The sequence below is a fragment of the Stegodyphus dumicola genome, chromosome 6 (genome assembly GCF_044657685.1).
Source record: "Stegodyphus dumicola isolate Sdum_Otavi_A_Nest chromosome 6, ASM4465768v1".
Taxonomy (NCBI): domain Eukaryota; kingdom Metazoa; phylum Arthropoda; class Arachnida; order Araneae; family Eresidae; genus Stegodyphus; species Stegodyphus dumicola.
Genome location: NC_140773.1, coordinates 63,205,475 through 63,226,341, shown reverse-complemented (window position 1 = coordinate 63,226,341; position 20,867 = coordinate 63,205,475). Strand labels below are relative to the sequence as shown.

At 33.0% G+C, this 20,867-nt stretch overlaps 1 protein-coding gene across 7 annotated transcripts in view; it reads left to right on the top strand.

The window, feature by feature from the left end:
* LOC118181914 (voltage-gated potassium channel subunit beta-2-like) overlaps nucleotides 1–20,867 on the top strand; it is a 262,942-nt gene that overhangs the window by 149,062 nt on the left and 93,013 nt on the right. For 5 of the 7 annotated variants that reach the window (XR_015041653.1, XM_085818409.1, XM_085818413.1 and 2 more), the window contains exon 3: nucleotides 15,876–16,004. Coding sequence is in view for 6 of the 7 variants with exons in the window: in XM_085818409.1 (XP_085674535.1) it covers nucleotides 15,876–16,004 (129 nt within the window). In the remaining variant the exon portion in view is untranslated. The remainder of the gene's footprint in view (nucleotides 1–15,875; nucleotides 16,005–20,867) is intronic. The other 2 variants (XM_085818411.1, XM_085818410.1) reach the window with 1 other exon arrangement.

Here is a 20,867-nt window from a genome sequence, read left to right as displayed (position 1 = left end):
GCTAGAGTAAAGCCTATGTAGTATTAGTTTGTTATGTAACAACTTATTAAAAAACTAATTAATCCATTGTATAATTATTCACCTCATATAAAATTATGTGTGAAAATGTAAAGTCTCTACAAGGTACCAATAACTATAATAAAGTAATAGATGGCGGAATCATAAAGCTATCACTATTAGATTTATTACGATATTTCATTTATTATGATTTGGTTAAGATATCTCCTGCAAATTCCTTACGGAATACTTTTCTCAGAACTGTGTTCTAATACTATATATTTATTTCGCATCTCGCATCATAGCCTGCGATAAATATCCGCTTTGAGGTTGATATCATCGAAGAGAACTCTTTAAGAGAATCTAGACCACATTTAAGCAATGAGAGTAAGTTTAGAAATTAAATATATGAGGAAACTTGCAGTGATTTTTATCTACATGGTCATTATACTGACAAACAACGGAGAGAAAATGTTCCCAGTTTTATGAGAAGGATGCATTAAATTAAGAGTTTTGTGCTTCATATAACTGCTTTTATATTATTAGATGTGACAGGTACTGGAATCGCAGGTAGTACCTATATATAACTATACGGGTGTAAGTCTTTCACCATATTGTGGCTTCTTTGCGTATTAACACAGATGTGATGAGGGCGTCTTTAGTAATAGATACGTTGTACAGGACAACACTTTATTTATTTACAATCTACAGTACTAAAAAGTAAACCTCTCTATATATTACATAAAGTTAATAACATAATGGTCTTCTGGCTTACCGCGTAATATACATAAGCCATTATCGTGACTTCCGTTTTCTCGTGATGTGTCCCGAGTCAGTGTCTCGTGGGAGAGAAGCGAAAGCAGGACTTAGAAGAGAATTGCTAGTTCATAGATCTTTTCCCCCTGAAATAGAAAGTGAGGAGTGATGACATAGTCGTTGACACTGACTGCAAAGACACAAATCTCAGAATGAAATAAAAGAAAAGAATAATAAAAGAAATTTTAAATTTGAAAAAGCAACCTTAGAAAACTGTGCGTAAAAAATAGCTTTAATTTAGAACAGAAGATGTTATTACTGTATACATTTATAGCGTTTAAAAGGTTAATGATGCTTATTTATTAATTTCAAAATAATAAGATCTTGCGTTCTTCACATTAATAGAACCCAGTCTTAGACACATGTATCCCTTTTTTTCGCCAAAAGCAAATTGTCCTTTGGAAAAATATGAAAAACAATATCCCTATCTTTCTCATATCCAACGAATTTTATGGCACTTTGCTACAATGCAAGAAGACATATTACGTAAACGATATTTATAACAATGGTCTCAAACTTACATTGTACACGGACCAACGCATAATTTGAAAGTAGCTGACTGACAGCAATTACCAGAAAAAAAATTTCTTTATTTTTTTAAAAAAGCAAAATTTGTTAATTAAATTAAAAACTTTTACTAGATATTTGTCAAAACATATGAATAAAAACAACGTAAAGAACACTTATAGTTTGCTTCAAATCTAAAAAGGGGTATCTGTAAGAAATTTCTGTTGGTGTCACAATTTGAACTTCAAACAGATAGCTAAATTTTAATATTTGACAGCTAAATGTTAAAATTTTCAAATTCAGATTTATTCAGCTATTTGTAATATATTGAACTATTAAGTAACTTATTTTTAATTTAAACTGAAAGGAAATATACGAGAACTTCTCAAGAAGGATAAAACTTGAGAATAAATAATGACAACCTATTCTCTTTTATTTATTCGATTATTCTACGACGCAAAATAGAAAAAGAAATATTTTTATGTAAATTATTGTAAACGTCTTTGTTCTTACTACACTTTTAGCTACAATATCTCCTGACGTTTCCATTTTCATGGAGTTTGCAATATTGGAAATTACTAAAATGTATCGTTATAAATTATAGACACACATCTTGCGGCCCATGAGCCGCCAGTTTGACTTTGGCCCTGCATTACTAGAAAACAGTATACATGATTACAATTAATTCGGAATGTCCACATTGCTAAAATATCGCTTCGAGCAGAAGAGCTATGATTTTAAATAGGCGAAGTCATAGCAGATGCAAAATAGTGACGTCAGTCTACTTCCTGTTAACAAAATCTACGAGGGTCGCATCGACGAAGAGACACACAAAGGAATAAGCTAGCCCTTCTGTTTATTCCTGGGCGAAAGCGTGGTTTGGTGTCCTTTTATCCAGTGGATTTTTAGCCACGAGGGAAAATCGAAAAAATAGTGGACTTTCAGCCAGAATTTCTTTCCTGCACACAGAAGGGAAAATCGAGGCAGATTGCAATAAACAAACACTCCCCAATTAGCCAACACCTCGCAACTTTGCCGCCCTTATTCTGGCTTTAACTTTTCTGAAGTCCGATGTCTTAACTGACTCAAATTTGGCGACCGTCTGCCAAATTAGCATATTAATTAATATCACTAACTTCCACAGAGCAGACTACTTAATGTTTTTTTCAGTTCTATCATATTTTATTTTAAATGAAATTATTCAGCACACAATGCAATCTATTTTGATTTCATTGTGTTTAAAAACTAAGTACTGAAATAAACTTGAATTGGAAAGACTAAAAATGTTCTTTGTAATTCTGATGTTTTAAAAAAAAATCCAGAAAAATTAAGTTAAGGAAAACTAAAATGCGGGGATTTATAAATAACTCCTTTAGTAATTAGTTTATTCAGCTAGACTGATATTTCTGTCTTCGGCATAATATTTAAAAAAATCTGATGTGTACACCACACGACTTCCTTGTACGGAATATTAAATTATACGCATTTTTTCTTGCATTTTATTTAAACTTATTAGATTGAATTAAACCTACTTCGCCGACACCGCGTAAACCACAATAGAATAAATGCATTCTTTAAAATTCACTTTGTTTACCATAGCGACACTCTGGCGCTAGGTTTACTTAACAGTATTATATTTCGTTCATATTATAACTCAGAATGCACAAAATTTATATCATTTAAAGAATTATCTAATCGTTGCCACATGTTCTATTCAAATACTATAATAAAGCTAGAACTATCTATAAAAGAAATTAAGCACACAAAACAAAAAAGAAACAGTTTTTCACAGACGATTGAATATTTCTCATTCAATTAATTCAGTTTTCACTTCGCGACAAGGCAAAAATACATAAAAACTCAAAATATCTGTATTAAAAATTACGAAGTAAATCTTAAACGCTTATTTCCTCGAAAAAATTCCAAAAAGTATTAAGCATGATTTAAATAATAAATGAAGGCGTTATCTTTGTTGTTGCGAAGCTAAGTTTCTCTAGATTGGCAACAAATCCGCTACTCAGCGGTTTCAAATGTAAACAAGAGCAATGGCCGCCATCAAATTAGGCTTAGCGGCACTTAAATAATTTTAAAATTGTTGATAATAATAAAAATATTGCATACAGATTTACTAAAGGCATAAAACCCTTAACTGGAAGATAAAAACAACATAATTCAATCATTTTTAAAGCAAAAAAATGTACAATTTACAAACATATAAGAGTAAAGAACCTAAGATCACTGAGCCGGGTAACAGAGTGGATATACACTGGTGTGCAAAAATTAAGGACGAAGTCGAAAAATTAGCATATCAGCTGAACGAAGAGGCAGAGCGGACAGAAAGACCAATCAGGAGATTAAGTAAGGTGATGTACGGTAGCACATGCGCAGATATGCAGGTAGACGTAATGGGGGAGTGTCTGAGTAGTATAAAGCATGTTGTCGGTGTAAGATCAGTATTTCTGGCAAAGAGATTCCACGCCGTATAGCAGTTAAAATCACACCGAGTTGCTGCCTCAGCGAGAAATGGCGAATAATCAATCTGTTAGACGACATCTGGATGCTTATACCCGAGGTCGAATCATTGGGAAGTTGGAGGAAGGCCGCAGTGTGACAAGTGTGGCTGCAGAGTTCGGAATTGCTCCCAGCATCGTTTCACGACTTTGGAGACAATTTCAAACTACAGGAACAGCTATCCGGTGGTTTAGTAGTGGTCGTCCACGAAGAACCACACCCGCAGATGACCGGTATAGTGCCTTACAGGCCAAAAGAAACGGGCGGCAGACAGCGGGAGAAATCGCTAGACACACGACGCAGGCGACTGGACGACCGATATCGCGTTTTACCGTGGCCAGAAGACTGCACGGTGGTAGTCTGTTTGCACGACGCCCTGTACGGTGTACCTCTAACGCCTGCCCATCAGAGAAGGCGTTCTCTGTGGTGCCGGAAACACCGGAATTGGAGAGACAATGAATGGGGACGAGTACTCTTTACAGATGAGAACAGATTCAGTCTGAGTAGCGATTCTCATCGCATATTCATCTGGAGAGAGCGGGGAAGCCGCAATCATCCCTCGAACATCATTGAAAGGGACAGGTATGGAGGTGGCGGTGTTCTCGTTTGGGGAGGCATCATGCTTAATAGTCGTGTAGACCTTCACATCTTCGACGCAGGTTCAGTCAACGGGACCCGTTATTGTAACGATATTCTTCTTCCATATGTGCGTCTTTTTAGAAGCGCTATGGGTCCGCAGTTCCTTTTCATGGACGACAATGCACCATGTCATCGCACAGTAGCTGCCGAACAGCTCTTAGAGAGTGAGGATATTGAACGTATGGATTGGCCGGTACGATCTCCGGATCTCAATCCCATCGAGCATGAATGGGATTTTCTAGGCAGACGCTTGGCAGCTCGTACCTTACCACCAGTAACGATTCCGGAGCTTCGATCGGCGCTGCAAGACGAATGGGCAGCAATGCCTCAACAACTCATTGACACCCTCATTCTCAGCATGGGCAGACGTTGTGAAACCTGCCTAGCAGTCAGGGAAGATCATATCCCCTATTAAAGACCGGATGTTTTTTGCTGGACACCCATCACAGGGATGTTTCGGCCTTCAGTCGCATTGCGCTCCATGCTACTTTTTCAATAAAGCTTCTTTTTATCCCTCTGATTTCTCTTTTAGTAAGTGTTGCTTACATTACTCATGTCCTTACGTATTGGGGATCTTACGGTATTAAATGTGTTGATTTGGAAAGCTTTTGTACAATGTTATATTGAAAAAACCGTCTTGTCCTTAATTTTTGCACACCAGTGTATATATAAATATATTTATGTACGTTTGATGCGGCCGATTGCAACGAAAATACGAGGTGCACATCTACATGTTATAGCAATCCAATATACAAAATTTCAACGTTCTGAGGCTACTCGTTTTTGAGTTATGCGAAATACGTACGTACATAAGTTCGTACAGACGCCACGAAAAATTCTCTTCAGAATTCATTTTAAAGCAGTTTTATAATTTTTTTGGAGGAAAAGAGTGTTTTATTCTGTCCTTACGCACATATATCACGGAAATACATCGTTAAAGTGCATTTGAAATAGGTCAAAATGGGATATTTTCGTTGAAATATGCTGTCTGAACCTGTTCGCGATGGCTTTTGGACTGAAATCCTGAAAAATTCAATAGGACTCTAAAAATTTAAAAAAAAAAAAAAAATCTGAAATGTTTCGGATTTTAAATTACGTCCAAAGGGGCGTTTTTTAACATTTTGTGTGTTACCTTTCTTTATTAAATATCATGTTAATCGCACTTAAACCATAAGATCCAGTGCAACAGCAATATCGCAAAATAGTTTTAAAACGAGTATATCTTTAGAATTTCCGATACAGAGACTCACGCGCTGGAGATAAAAATGTGTTTTCTGCACAACGTTGCCATTGCTCGCTTTGAAATCCTTGGGTTTGTTAATCAAAAATTCGTCAAAGTTTTAAAAAATAGGAAATCGATCATAAAACAAATTTCAAATTTCAAATTTGGTCTTCCACATGCTCATATTCGTTGGAGGATTACGTTATTCAAAATTCGATGACTCTATGTACCGTTGTTTTATCACAATACGAGAAATATACATACATTTATGCAGATTTTTCATTATTTAATTTCTTCAAATATAATGCAGGACTCTAACATTTTGTGGCAACAGTTTGAAAAGTGAACCGACATTTATGAGTCCGACGCAAAATGCCAAAACGAAACTAATAGTCCTTCGGGATTCAAATCCCTTTGGACTAAAAATTTATTTTGAAAAATTGATATTTATAAATTATACTTTACAGGACCAAAATTTTATGATTTATGTTTTTTTATTTGCTAGTGCTTTAACATTTTCTCTTTAAAAAGGCTTCTCTGTAACGACGCCTATTTCTTCTTGAAGGGGACTCTTTTTCTTCTTTCTTTCGTTTACATTTCCTGATTTCTATATGTAAGAAAAAGAAAGAATATGTTAAAGATTAAATTAGCAACGTAAATTTCCCTTCTCTATTCTAAAAATAGTAACCCTTCTCTGCACTGCGTCATTTCGAGACTATTCTATATCATATGATTCTTACGTAATTATGATGATGTAAATGGAACTAAAACTCAACCAGCCAATAGAAATTTTATAGCAATATTAACTGTCCAATCAAAATGCTTTGAAAACCAAAACTAACTCAGTCTGACTTGAGATTTCATCCTGAACATTACGCACTTGCTTTCTACGCTTTGCCTTAGCTAGACTGTAGTCTGTCTGCTGCTGCTTTCTTGATACAAAGTTATAAAAAATATAAGCCTTTTGGAACAGGCACATTTAATATGCTGACTTGTGTGTAGCCGCAAAATGTTGCTGAAAATAAAACTGAAGATTTAATCTGCATTCGCCTCCTCCTTCCTGCTCATTTACACATAAAAAAAATCTTTTAATTAATTATGCAAAGCATTCCAATAAAATGAGAAAGAAACTCAAAAGCTGTGTAGTAAAGTTAATAAAAGTATGTTTCTAAGAGATCGACTTATCTTTCTGAATATTTTGCAACAGCAATGTTTTAAAAACTGCATTTCAATTTATTAAAATTTTCATCATTTCAGAAAATGCGTAGCTCTCGGATTAGCTGGCTCATAGGAGTTTTTTCCATGTGTAACATAAATGGAAGCCAGCTTCCTTTAAAAGTTCTCCCAATAAGGCATCTTTAATTTATGAAAATAGTGCTTTGCCATAACCTGTTAAGCAAACAAACTGAAAATGCAAAGTACTGATAAATTTTGATCATCATTTGTCGTGGTATGGTCAAAAATTTTATAATTAATAAAAACTTGCTCCAGTTAACTTCCTTTTCCTAGGCAGATAGTCCTTCCCCATTTTAATAGGCAGTCCTTGCGCGCTCTGCCATACTTAAATAAACGAGACAAAACCTATTCCATTTGAAACTACATGATCTACGTTTGGTTAGAATGTATTTTTAATAAGGTTAGAGCTCTTTCAAATGGCCTTTTTCATTGCATTCAAATATTTTGCATAAATAATTAAGCAAGTTTTTTTTACTGTACCATATTTTTATAAAGCTGTTCTCGAGAAAAAGAAAATCGGATTATTTCTCTCAATTGTATCACATGCTGTAATTCAATTTGTATCATCATTCTTTTTTATTACTTCCAATATCTTCATAAATTTAACTACTTACTAATACTGAATGTAGCTTCGGTAAAGTAAGATCATCAAATACGACAGTGAGACAGATGATCAAAACTGTATCGATTTGCCATACGCGTACGGCTGGATATTTCGTTTCATTTTTAAATAATAATTGAAAGTTATCACATGTATTAGTGAAGTAATTTATAAAATGCATGGTATAAAGTTTCATTTCATCAAATTAAAATCTAGTTACCGTCCATTACAAATAAACTTTGGAAGCTTTGTGTTTGTTTACTGTCCTTTTACAAGTAGTTTAAGTAATATTTCAATAATAGAGATTTCACCCTAGCTGAAAAAAATTTCATTATTGTTTATAAACATTATAAAAGAAGGGTTTTACAAATCTATGTACAGTATAAAGGGTTTTACAAATTTTCGGATAGACCGTATTCACTTTCGTTCGAATTAAAAATTTCAAAACAAACTCAAATTTAATTGAGTAAAATAAAAATAAATTCTACGAAAATAGTACACAAACTAAATTTTAATGCACAAGTGTTTGATTTTTCTTTCATTATATAATCAGGACTCTTTTTGTAAAATTTTAAAGTTATGTGATACAATGCATATTTCACTTTTTTCTGGGGTTTCCCTTTGCTTATGGTATACTTAAGCTAAGGCCTCGTTCTTGAACTCCAACAGTTGTTTATGGCCCACCCGTTGAATAACTATCATTATTATCATTATTAAAACCGAACAGTTATAAAAATTTACTGGAATGATTGAAACATTGTCAGAGCATGTAATAGGAATGTATTTTAAAGCTGAACGATAAACGATACACTTAGTTGCTACAGAGAAATGACCTAAAGTGAAGAGGACAAACTTGCAGACATTGATCTTGAAATTTCTAGGCAATGAAATTGCCATAAGTATGCGTTTTTAAAAATTATTCATAATAAAGAATTTCGAATTTTTAAATTGCGTTTTATTTATTGAAAAACAGAAAGGAGAGAAATGATTTTTTTTGGAACCTATTATCCTATTCTATATGTATTAATTTTTCAGTTAGTCCGATTTTAAATAGTCTGGATAAATGGTGGACCGATTAGCCAGGCTATACAAGGTTATTGCTGTATCTCAATTTTAAGTGAATCTATGTGAAAAATTTTTATTTTCAATTTAAGTTTAAATTACATTTTATTGTTAATCAGTTTCAAATCCATGTGAATTTTATTAGACCATTATCGGGTAATTTCATGCTTGAAAGAGTAGAGCAAAACTTGCTTCTTATCTTCCTCTTTAATTTTAAATTATTAGCGCAAAGGGGCGTTAACTCAGAAGAGCTATTAATTTTATTTTGGCATTTTGCGCCGATTTACGATAAGCGTTGTTTCACTTTTCATATTGTTGCCACCAAATATTATCGCCCTGTATTGTATTTAAAAAAATTAAATAATGAAGATTCTGCATGAATGTATGGCATGTTTCCCGCACTGTGAAAAAACAAACGTGCCCAGAAACTTCAAATTTTGAATAACGTAGTCATTCAAAATTTCAAATTCAAAATTCCCCTCACTCAAATATAAGCATCTGGAAGCCTGAATTTGGAATTTGTTTTATTATCCATTTCATATTTTGTAACGAATTTTTGATTAACAAATTCAACGATTTTAAAGCGAGCAATGGCAGCACTGTACGGGGTGGGGAAAGCTCCACCGCGCGAGACTGTTTATCGGAACTCCTAAAGCTATGCTATTTTAAATATTTTGCGATATTGCTGTTGGATTGAATTTTATGGTTTAAGGGAGAAGAACATCATATTTAATAAATAAAGGTAACAAACAAAATATTAAAAAAACGCCAGGTTGGGCATAATACAAAATTTGAAAGCTTTCAAGTTTTTTGGGGGGGTTAATTAATTTTAAACATGGTTAAATAAGTCATATAAATTGTATTTCACCGTTGTTCGACTGCTCTATAGAAGCCAAGTTTAGGAAGTTATCGCCCCAAATGCGCAGTATATGGAGAAGCGGAAACTGTTCATTCAGGCCACAGCTGATAGGAGTCAGGTTATTTGCACGTGTTCCTTAAGTGGGGTGGCTAAGCATCCACTTTTTTCCTTTCTGATCAAAATCCACGGCAAGAAGAGGACATCACCGAAAGCGAGCCTGTTAGGCTAAAGGGCGAATGCGCGGCTTTCACCAAATTACAAAGTTTAACATTTTAGCTCTTAAATAATATTCAAATAAAATAATCAAAATGTTCATAATGTTTAAAAAAACAGAGACTTTCAGTCATATTTCCAGAGAAAAGCAGTTAATCGGGATAGTGAATCTGCTTTAATGTGGTCTTTACCTTCTCGGTATGTAATCACTGCATGAAACCTTTGTAATGCTAAAGACCAGCGTTGTGAATCAGAACTCTTGTATTGAACATTCGGTGAGGAACTTGAGAGGGTTTGGGTCACTGACGATGATAATTTCAGAACCAAATATATAAATTTCAGGTTTATTAAGAGATAACAGCAAAAGCTTCTTTTTCAGGTAATACGAGTATTTCAATAGCTAACAGCATAAGCTGTTCAGAGATAACGGCAAGAGCTTCTTTCTCAATAACAGCCTATTCTTGTTGAGTGTCGGCAATATTTTCCTACTGAAGGCTACTGGGTGTTCGTCATTTTTTTCATCTTTCTAAGTCAAAAAGGCTTCTCTAACGTATGATGATGCATCCGTGTAAATACTAAAACGCAAGTTAAATTTGTAGAGTAGCATTTTGGAGTATTGCAAATAACACGTTTCAAATGAAGGAATGCTTCATTATGTTCTTTCAACTAGGTGATTTCGTTAGTTGTTTTTGGACTTTGGCACTTAAAAAATTAGGTCTGTGGCATTTTTCATTAGAAAGGCATCGGTTTCAGATTGCGAGTTCAGATAACGGCATTCCACTCATAATCTCACAATTCCGTCTTTCTTCAACAAAGTATCGGATGCGCATATTCATTTTCTAATTGAACAACTAGTCCCAGCTGCAATAGCTCATCTATTTGTCGATCAACTTCATTTTATAGAACTTGGGTATTCCGTAAGTCTTCTGCTTCTTTGGTGCGCTTTCAGGCTTGAGTTCGATGTTGTGTTCTCCAAAACTGACGATTTTCGGAATACCAGATATAAGACTGGCATTCTTTCTTAAAAATTTCTAGGAGTTCTTTTCTTTTAAGTGTTGTCAGGCATTTGTTGTATGAAACTATAATCAGTATGCTTTTTGATAAACGTAGCAGGTCCGGTCTATTTTGAATGATATGATAAAATGCATAAGCTTGTTGCTTGCCAACATATGCAAATCCTGTGTACTCAGCAGCTTTTTCTGACTTCATCTACGAATCATTCAAGTAATCAGTTACTTATTTTCTCATAAGGAATAAGGATTTGTCAGTCCTTGACGTTTTCAAGATAGATAATGGGCCATTAAGACGTCTTCCATAAAGCGTATGGAACAATCAAACACCTGCCGTAGCATTTGGGACTTCCCGGTAGGCCCCAAAGTAAGTGTTTCTCCCAGTCTTGTGAAAATTCTGTAATACAGTCAAAAGTCTTTAATCCGGACTCGTCGGGACTTCGGCGATTCCGGATTATCGATTTTTCCGGATTATAGATCATCAGTTTAAATCTGGTAAGATGGCATGCAGAGATTATAAAATAAAAAATATGAAACCGTAATTTATGAAAGAAAGAACAATTATGATCTAAAGGGTATCAAAATTTACAAAGAAAAAACAGCTTAATATTTATTTGTTTACTTTATTAAACATTTCTTTCAACGCGCGCATGCGTAAAGCATACATTATGCATAGTCGAAATTAGAAAATTGCAACCAGAAAACTATTTAATGTGTACTCGTGATATTTATAATGACCAGGAATTTGATTTAAATCATGTCAAAGACGGAATACATCGAGATGAAATACTACATTTAATAAGGAATTATAAGCTGAATAAAATAAAAACATCTGCCCTGAAGATAAGGATAGTGCTGACAGATCAACTTCCAGTTCATTGCGCGCCGCGACGTCCCCTCCCCCGCAGAGCAGGGTGAAATTGATAAACAGATTTCGGAATGGTTAGAAAAACAAAGGATATGCCTTTATCCATTTTTTTTGCAGCAATTCCACTTTTTGTTTGATGGACATCGAAACATACTTTCGCTTTGTAGATCCTTTACATATTAGTAAATATATATCGGAAATTCTATTTGACATAATCGAAAGTTCAAGCTTAATTTTATAAAATTGCTCTAATAGTCTGCAAAAAATAATAAGACGGATCCAATTCGAAGATTAAGGAACAGCGCAGTCTGCAACATTAACTGAAATAGATAATTAGATAATTTTAGCTTAGCTTATACCGTCCGTTATACATTAAACGCGCATGCGTAAACGTATTATGCGCATGCGCAGAAAGCTTGTAGCTTTTGAGGTCCGGATTATAGATCATTCCGGATTAACGACTTTTGACTGTATGTCATTCCCTTCAAACAGCATTATATCTTTCTACACCGCCATTTGAAATTGGAGGGTAAGGAGTCAAGAACCTTAGGGAAGATCCTACTCTTTTCAAAAAGTCTAGAGTCAACGGAATGATTAGTTTCTTGAGAGAACATTCTAGGAGATTCCAGTGCGTGTATAGATCAGCAATAATGCATCACATGTTGAATTTGCATTAAGATTCTTCAATGGTACTGCTTCTGGCCCTCAGTGGTACTGCTCAACAGCACACAACGCATATTTATAACGTGGACAGCTTGGTTCTACAGATCTGATGATATCCAGATTTATTACCAGTAATGGTTCGTTAGGAAGTGTGGCTGACGTAATAGGAACTTTATCAAAAGGGCGCTTTCAGCATGAAGTTGACAGGAAGTACAATTGTTGCAATATTCATTCATATCTTTCTTGATTCCAGTGCCTTAGAAGCAATACCTCAATCATTCGGCAGTCTTCTTGGTTCCAAGGTAAGCTGTCCATAAGCTAGAATAAACTAAGTCCGTAATTTGTCTTCATCTCTCCTTTGATAACAATTAACTGGTGAACCCTTTCTCCTAAATTTTATCTTTGTAATATAAAAAGTTACCAATAGCAATTAAAGTATTGCTTCCAATCTTAGCATCTTGCCAGCATGCTTGTAAAAATGGATCCAAAACAGAGCTGTTTTGTTATGTGCTATCTTTCGAATCATCCTTATTGTCTTTTTATGTAACAGTGCACAACATTTTATCGTTTTCTTAACAGTTTGCTTACATTTTTCATTAATAAGGTCTTCTTTATCATAGTTAGATATTTCTTCAGCATCTTCAGTTTCATAAAGCAGCATTTCAACCAAACTGTCATTAATAATGAATTAATGTTTACGATGTTGCATACAAAATTAAACTTTCATTTGTTATCGCCATTTAATTCATTAAAAGCACTTAGTGACAGAAGTTGACTTAACGACACTGCACAAGTTATGAAAATAGGTGATTTAAATTTATTATCTTCATAATACTTCGATAATGATAATTTAATGAGAGAAGCTTTTGAAGTTTGTCCGAATGCTAGCATGACAACACTTCCATGTGGTGAGCGATATTTGTCAGATGTAATATGAATCTTCTTGACAGCAGTTAATTGCGCACCTGTATCTTCTACTTCATTAATTTTAATTTACCATCAGTTTAACAGTCGGTAAGTCATCGATTAATCATTTTTAGCTTCTTAATTTACATTAAATTGCTTAGAAGAAATTTTTGTGGTTACGGCATTATAATTATTGTTAATTTCTTCCTAATTAACTTTTTCTTATCTTCGTGCTACATAATGTAATGTCACTTAGAACTACATTTTGAACATTTCAGCTGAGAAGGGAAATTTCTTGTTCTGCAATTCCTTTCGAAACAAAGAAAGCACCAATTAGAATCTTTTAAACACTTTTCCTCTTTATGGTGACATAACACACTTTTCCGAAAAGTGATCTTCGCTTCCACAGAATAAACAAGAAAAAAGTCGAGCAACTGCAATTTTGTTTACGTAAGGAATGACTGGCATCGATAGTCACATTGGCTTGAAAAAATTAACGTACGTGGAAATTGTTTTCTTTCTTCTAGAGGTAAAATGAAATGCACTTCAGGCAAATTTGCATAACTGTTAGAGCAAGATAAATTTTTTCACTCAAGGTTTTTCGTGACTTTCGATCTCCAGCTTTAAAAAATTAATAAGGTTATCTACATTAAAATTTTCCTTATTTGCATTTTGACGAGCAAATTCGAATGCTACGTCTTCAGGAATACATTTCGTTAATAAAAGATAAATTTTCGTCTGATTCAGTTTTGATTTCTAATGAGTTTAGTGATTTTATTTGTACGTTACATGTATCATGTAATTTTCTCAAAGCATGAATATCATTCGATCTTCGACACTTGTAAATTTAATAGTTTATACATGTATGAATTATAAAGGGATCTCTCCTACCAAATCCTTCCTTAGGAATTTTAAGCGCTTCGTCATAATTCTCTGGGATAAAGAAAATCCTTCGACAGTTTTTAAAAAGTACACAACCTAACAAACTAAGCAAACAATTAAAACTTACCAAATTTAAATGGCTTTTCATTTTGATTTCAGCCGTATCAAAAGTATTATAAAATGCTTGCCACACCTCAACTCTTCCATAAACTTTATTAATCATAATTTTTGGCAATTTAACATTGTAATCTGAGCTTCTATTAATAACACCAGAAATAGAAACATTATTTTTATCTTGAGAAGAACAATTAGAAGCTAGTGAATTATTAACATTTTTTTAAATAATTTTGTGCCTCTTAATCTCCATTGTGCAGACTATTTTTTTGTATTGCAGGGCATTTTCGATTTCAGCTTCAATGTCATTTACATCAGTTAAATTTCTAATTCTTTCATCTAACGCTTTCAAAGAAACAGCTTTTACATTTAAAATTTTTAATTGTTCTTCTCTACCTTTAATATTACAAGAAGCAAATACAGATTCAATAGAACCTGTTACTTTAGCTATGGCTAAATGAATATCTTTTCGTTCTTTCTTAAGTTTCGGAAGTTCTGCTTCAGCCATTTGTCCTACGATTAAACTTAAGCTCCCAATGAAATAAATTAAACAAAATAACTTCTTACCTTTTCTGACGAATCACTTACACTTTATACCACTTCTGACACCACTATGAGGCTTTCAACGTATTGTGCGTTCTTTGCGTCTTAATATAGACGTGATGGGGGCATTTTAAATACACATAAAGAAAGACATTTACGACTAATTTTTCACAAAAACCAAAAATTGAAATTTATTATCGATAAATTTCAAAAAATCCTTTAAATGTAAAATATTAATTCCAAAAATGTTAAAAAAGAAAATTAAAATATTCTATCACAAGCAAAATCAAAAATAAAATAAAAAACATAAAAGAACATAAAAGAAGAGGAATCCAATCAACTCCGATATAACATCGTCAGGAGGAGAATACATCGGACTCAGTTACAATTCCTCTTTTTTGGAAGAGGAATTGTAATTGCTTCCTCCTCCTGACAACGATATATCGGAGTTGATTGGATTCCTCTTCTTTTATGCTCTTATGTTTTTTTTTTATTTTATTTTTTGTTTTGCTTGTGGTGGATTATTTTAATTTTCTTTAACATTTTTAGAATTCTTATTCTACATTTGAAAGATTTTTGAAATTTATTAATTATGAATTTCAGTTTTTGGTCTTTGTGAAAAATTAGTTCTAAATTTCTTTTTTATGGATTTGCTAAGCAATTTTCATCTGCATAATGCACGAAAATACTTGGAATTATTGTATTTTTATATAAAAAAATTGTGTTTCTGTATTATATATATATATATATATTAAATAAAGTTGATATCATAACATTCTGACTTATCGCGTAACATGTATGCAATTTAACAATGCAATGAATCTTCTCATAACTCACATTTCCCTATAACGACCAGCTCTAAAAATGCTTTTCTTCACAAATTTAATAAATATCTGAGAATATAAATTAATATTGGTATCGAACATTATCTCTCTGAAAAGACCTCAGATTGATTTGAATAATTGTCCCAGATGAGATAGAGAAAATAATGACGGTACGTATTACAGTCACAAATTAGGAGGATTGGAAAGACCTTTAAGGACCTCTTATAAAGTGACAGTCTATGTTAAAATCGATATAAGTACATAAGTATAAACTAAGCTCTATACTGAAAGTGAAAGTTTTCAATAATGGAATAATGCCAGTAATTATGAGAAAAACATTAAATAAATTACCTACATGACAAGTATTATAAGAATGCTGTTAACGCTTGTATCCACTTTCAGCAGCAACCGAGCGCCAATTGCAATTCTGGAATGCATGGAGGAAGGTCTTCTGCCGAGTGAGAGCTCAATGGCAACAATTCCAATGAGTCGCCAAGTGTCTCTTTCGTACCCTGCTGCCATGAAATACAGGTAAATAAAATGCATTTCCATGGTCTTTTAACTGCGACATTTTCATTTAAATAAAATATTTATCTTTACGGTGCAGATTCTACTGAAATACGAATTTCAATGCAACAAAGTCTTTGCAGTGTTTTATCTTGAACACAGTGAAAATGAACTGCGCGGAATACTGATTTGAAAAGATTATTTTAGTGATTTATTGATATAAAAATATACTTTCGAAGTGATCTAACACATGAATCTGCAGACTACCAGCCTGGGAAAAAAATAAAATAAAATAACATAAAAAAATTACCGTATCTGTTTATAAAGTCTAGGATTGGAGAATATACTCAACAAAAGGAAGCAAGTGTGCCTTAAATTCGATAATTGACTGCAGGAAATGCAACTGAGATTCCTGCACGCCACTTTCAAATATCTGCCGGCCGGCTAGGGAGTGGCAGTGTGGTCAATGATATTATACTGATTGACGTTGTATTGATGTTGGTCATGATTACGTTTTCGATCCTTGAAGGATAGTGGCAGTTAAAATTTTTCTATCTAACCTAAAGAAGAAGTGTCCAAGTTGCCATTTCTACATACTATTTTTACTAGATTTAAGCTGATGATCTAAAATGTGGAAATTTCCGAATCGAGAATCGTCTAAGTCCCAACGATTCTGGATCTCGGACTTTGTACTGTAGTAATTTTTAAGGCTATTTAATATTTGTGTGTGAACAACAGCTTGTTAATTTAAAATACGATCTTAAGCTGCTCAGAATGAACCCAAGAAATTAAAAATGAAGTCTGTAATAATAAAATATAATGCAGTTGATTTTTTACTCAACAGTTATTTTTCCTTAATTACAGAATTTAAGTTAGAAAAGGGCAAGTTTAAATTCTATGATTGATCAAAAAAATTCTAACTACGCAGGAAATAACAATTATTATCCTACTTAAAATTTAATGTTTAGAAAGCAAAATTTAACAAACTTGTTTTCGCTCTTCCCTTTAAGCGCTAAGGCCGTATATACGGCCTAGAATACTTTTTTGATATCTGTAAGAACTTATATATACGTGCATATTAAAATATGTCGAAGAAATTAAAGCAATATATCAAAAGAAAACAAATCCAGTTATGAAATACCAGGAGAGTTTTTACATTAAAATCAAAAAAATAATTTGTTCTCATAGTAGTTTTGGAAAAGCGAAGACCCTGGCCGCTCAGAGGGTTAAAATAAATATACCTGAACAGCATTCTGAAATAAATATATCTCACAGATTTGTAACGTAATACTGCCACCTGTTAAAACAAAATAAGAGACAGGGAAGGATAAAATTATTTTATAGTAAAATTTTCTTTTTTCTATAATTCCAAACTGAGATGAAATTCATACTGATCTTCCCGCACTTTATTGCAATAAAGTGAGAATTCGGTTCTTGTCAATAAAAACCATCTTTGATAATATTAATAAATTTTATTTAGTCTTTTGAAAGCACAAACATATGACTCCTCCAGCTTAATAACTACTACTTTTTTGTTTTTCTGAGTCTAATAGTAATGTAAAACGAAATTGTAGATCAAGTTCGAATCAAATTGATAATCAAAAAATGAGATGCAAGACCTGGAGGGTTTTCCATAATTCTAATTAAACTTAATATTATACATATATACATAATGTAGGTTAAAATGCCTAAATCGAATATCAACGCTTAAAAAGCAAGAACTGAATAGTTTCATCAAAAGAATCTAATAATCGAATTAAACTGCGCAATGCAGTTCGAACTCTACCCTCAAGAAGACTAACTCAAGCCATGTGTTCAGAAAGGGAAGCGTTAAGTAAGCTAATAGATGGACTTCTAACGCCATCTCTTGACGATATCAAAGAATATTCCTTAACACACTCCCCACCTGAACTCCGACAAGAGTTCATCTAATTGAGTTATACATACAATCATGTACATAAATCATTATTCTGTAAAACACAAAAAATTCTAATTAGTCATAAAGTTCAATCACGAAACAGATTATACACAACATTTATCAATTAATAAATGTTATAACGAATAAATGAACTAAATTTTTTAAAATATTTTCAACTTAGTTAAACAAACTTAAATAACGATATTCAATTTAATCATTAATAGGAAAGGAAAAAAAGAAAAATGCATAACAAAATCGTTAAAGTTCAAAATATTTAAAGTTAAAGATGTTTTAAAGTCCCATTACCAGTTTTTAATTCGAATGATTGGACTTTACCATCACGTCCAGGAATAGTTTTTATGATTCTGCCAAGTTTCCATAATAGTTTGTTTTTATTGTCTCCTTCAACTAAAACAACATATCCTACTTTTACTTCTGGTTGAAGTTTCGGATTCTTCAAGAAATGAGCAGTTCTAAGATCTAATAAATATTGTTGCTTCCATTTGCACCACAACTGTTTTAACAGCAATTCTCGATAACGCTTTCTTTTTAACAGCGTTTCTCTTGTCGGTTCGCTACTGATGATTCTAGCAAAAGTAAAAGGATACTTCAGATCAGTTTCTCCAATGTTTAGGAAGTGCATTGGAGTTAAGGGTTGTGGCTCCTCATTGTCGTTGTAAACGTAACTTGGAGGTTGGGAATTAAGAACTGACTCTACTTCGACAAGTAGTGTAGACATATCTTCGAAGGTCAACAATGCTTTCTCTATGATTTTTCTTAAACATTCTTTAACAGATCTGACAAGTCTCTCATAAAACCCTCCCCAACTTGGGGCTCGCTCAGTTATAAATTTCTAATGCATTCTTTCTTTGGCAATCAAATTCTTGAATTTGTCATCTTTTAAAACCTTTTAAAAATCCTCAAGTTCTTTCCTTGTCCTCTTAAAGCTCTTGGCGTTGTCAGAATAGATGACGCAGTTTCCTCTTCTGCTCAAAAATCTACGAAGTGCAAGTAAAAAGGATTCTGTTGACATATCTGATACAAGTTCTGAGTGTACAGCTCGGGATACTGCACAAACGAACACTCGCAACGTATGCAAGAGATCCAGGATTCTAATCACGGCGAGGGCCCTGAACACTTTTCTTGCTTCAAAATTTCTTGCTTCATTTACATTTCTTGCTTCAAAATAACTAGTGGCTCTACAAGTTATCAATTTGCGTTCATACCACCAGCAAAATATTTATTGCATTAACTGCCATAATGCGTTCCAAGAAAATCTGATAATTTGTTAAACGAAGTAACTGAAGGCTATATGCCTTGGGATATTATTTTCTGGAAAATTTTCTAAAAGAAATTATGGCATATGTTTACATTTCATTCAGGAAAACCCGCGAAAATCTGTCCTTAAAAGTATTCTTCTTAGAATGAAGCTTTATAAGCAGTATACTATCCGAATTTTGAACAGAATTTGAAATGTCTCAGAGCACATTCTTGCGTGGTTCTGCTAATTCTCCTCAACTGCATACATTTCCGTAATCACAGTTTAACTTATATGTCGCCGCATAAATAGTTGTGACAAAAACTCAGATCATCGTTAAGTATTTAGATGGAAACATGTAAACAAAGTAACCGGTTTTACTTCCTTGTACGAAGTAAAAGGAAGTATTTTTATTCAATCTTTATACTATCAGACAGCTTCCATACAAGTTTCTGCGAATTTATTCGGTGCGAAATTTACTCAAAAATAGCCACTTCCAAATTAGAAATATTTTTGCTTAATTTTCCGTAGTAACGACTATGAGGGAAACAGAAAATATACTGATAATGATTCTAAAACGCGTTGGATAGGGAAAAACAATCAAAGCTTGAATGTTTTCTTCAATGGCACGAGTGCGTTCACTTAAGTGAAGTACCTGATAATAGACCTATTTATAAAACTCCTCTTTAAAAAGCTTTTTATTTTGGGATATGTAGTCTTAACTTTAATATAAATAAAATAAAATTCATAAAAATGTCCTATATTTCGATTCGTCCTAAAATGGCCTATATTTCGATTTTAAATGAAAATGAGTAAATCTGAGAAATCATATGGAATTGATAATCATTCAGAATTTTTAAAAATAAGCTAAATTGAGTTTTATCAAAGCAGTTATATTGAAAACCGTTTTTGAGTTAAAAATAAAACAGAATAATTTTAATATAAATTATCTGCTGAAATGTCCCCCCCCACACACACACAAAAAAAAAAAAAAAAAGATTGGGGGAGGGGGGGAGTTCGTTCGAATAGAACGGGAAAATTTTTCATGCCCTGATTTTTTAAAAAGACTTTAACCACAATTCGGGAACTACAGGCATGACTGCTCAAGTTTTTCAGCTCATCCCAGATTAGTGTAATTATCTCTAATAACAGTAATACTGTAATACTTAATTGAACAGTATAAAAGATATTCCCTTCGTAGCTGATCTGTTACAACATAAACTATTGTAATGTAAGCTTATTACTATCCGCTTTGTTTACTTGTTGGAAAAAAAATTGTTGTAAAGCAGTTAAAAATAAAAGAGAAACTCCAGGCAATGTGTAACTCAATTACAAGTTTACTGTGATTATCTCAGTAACAGTATTATAAAAATGAAATCAGATAATGTTTAAATGTACACATAACTATCTTGAATATATCTAAGTATCTCATGTAAGGGTATTGTAACAGCTTTAAATATTATTAAAATCTTGTAGTTTAAATAATTTAAATAGATGAACATTAAGGTATTTGTGAATGGCAATATTTGAAACCAGGTTCGAGTGCCACGTGCGACTCTCGCACGAAGAATGTAATTTATTTTTAAATGTTAATATTATTTCTTCTTCTTGTTTTGTATGTCGCCATTTGAGTGTTAAATAAAGTTTTTTTCTGTGTTCCATCATTGGAGTTGCTTCATATTGCCAAAGAAGTATCACAGTCATAATTATT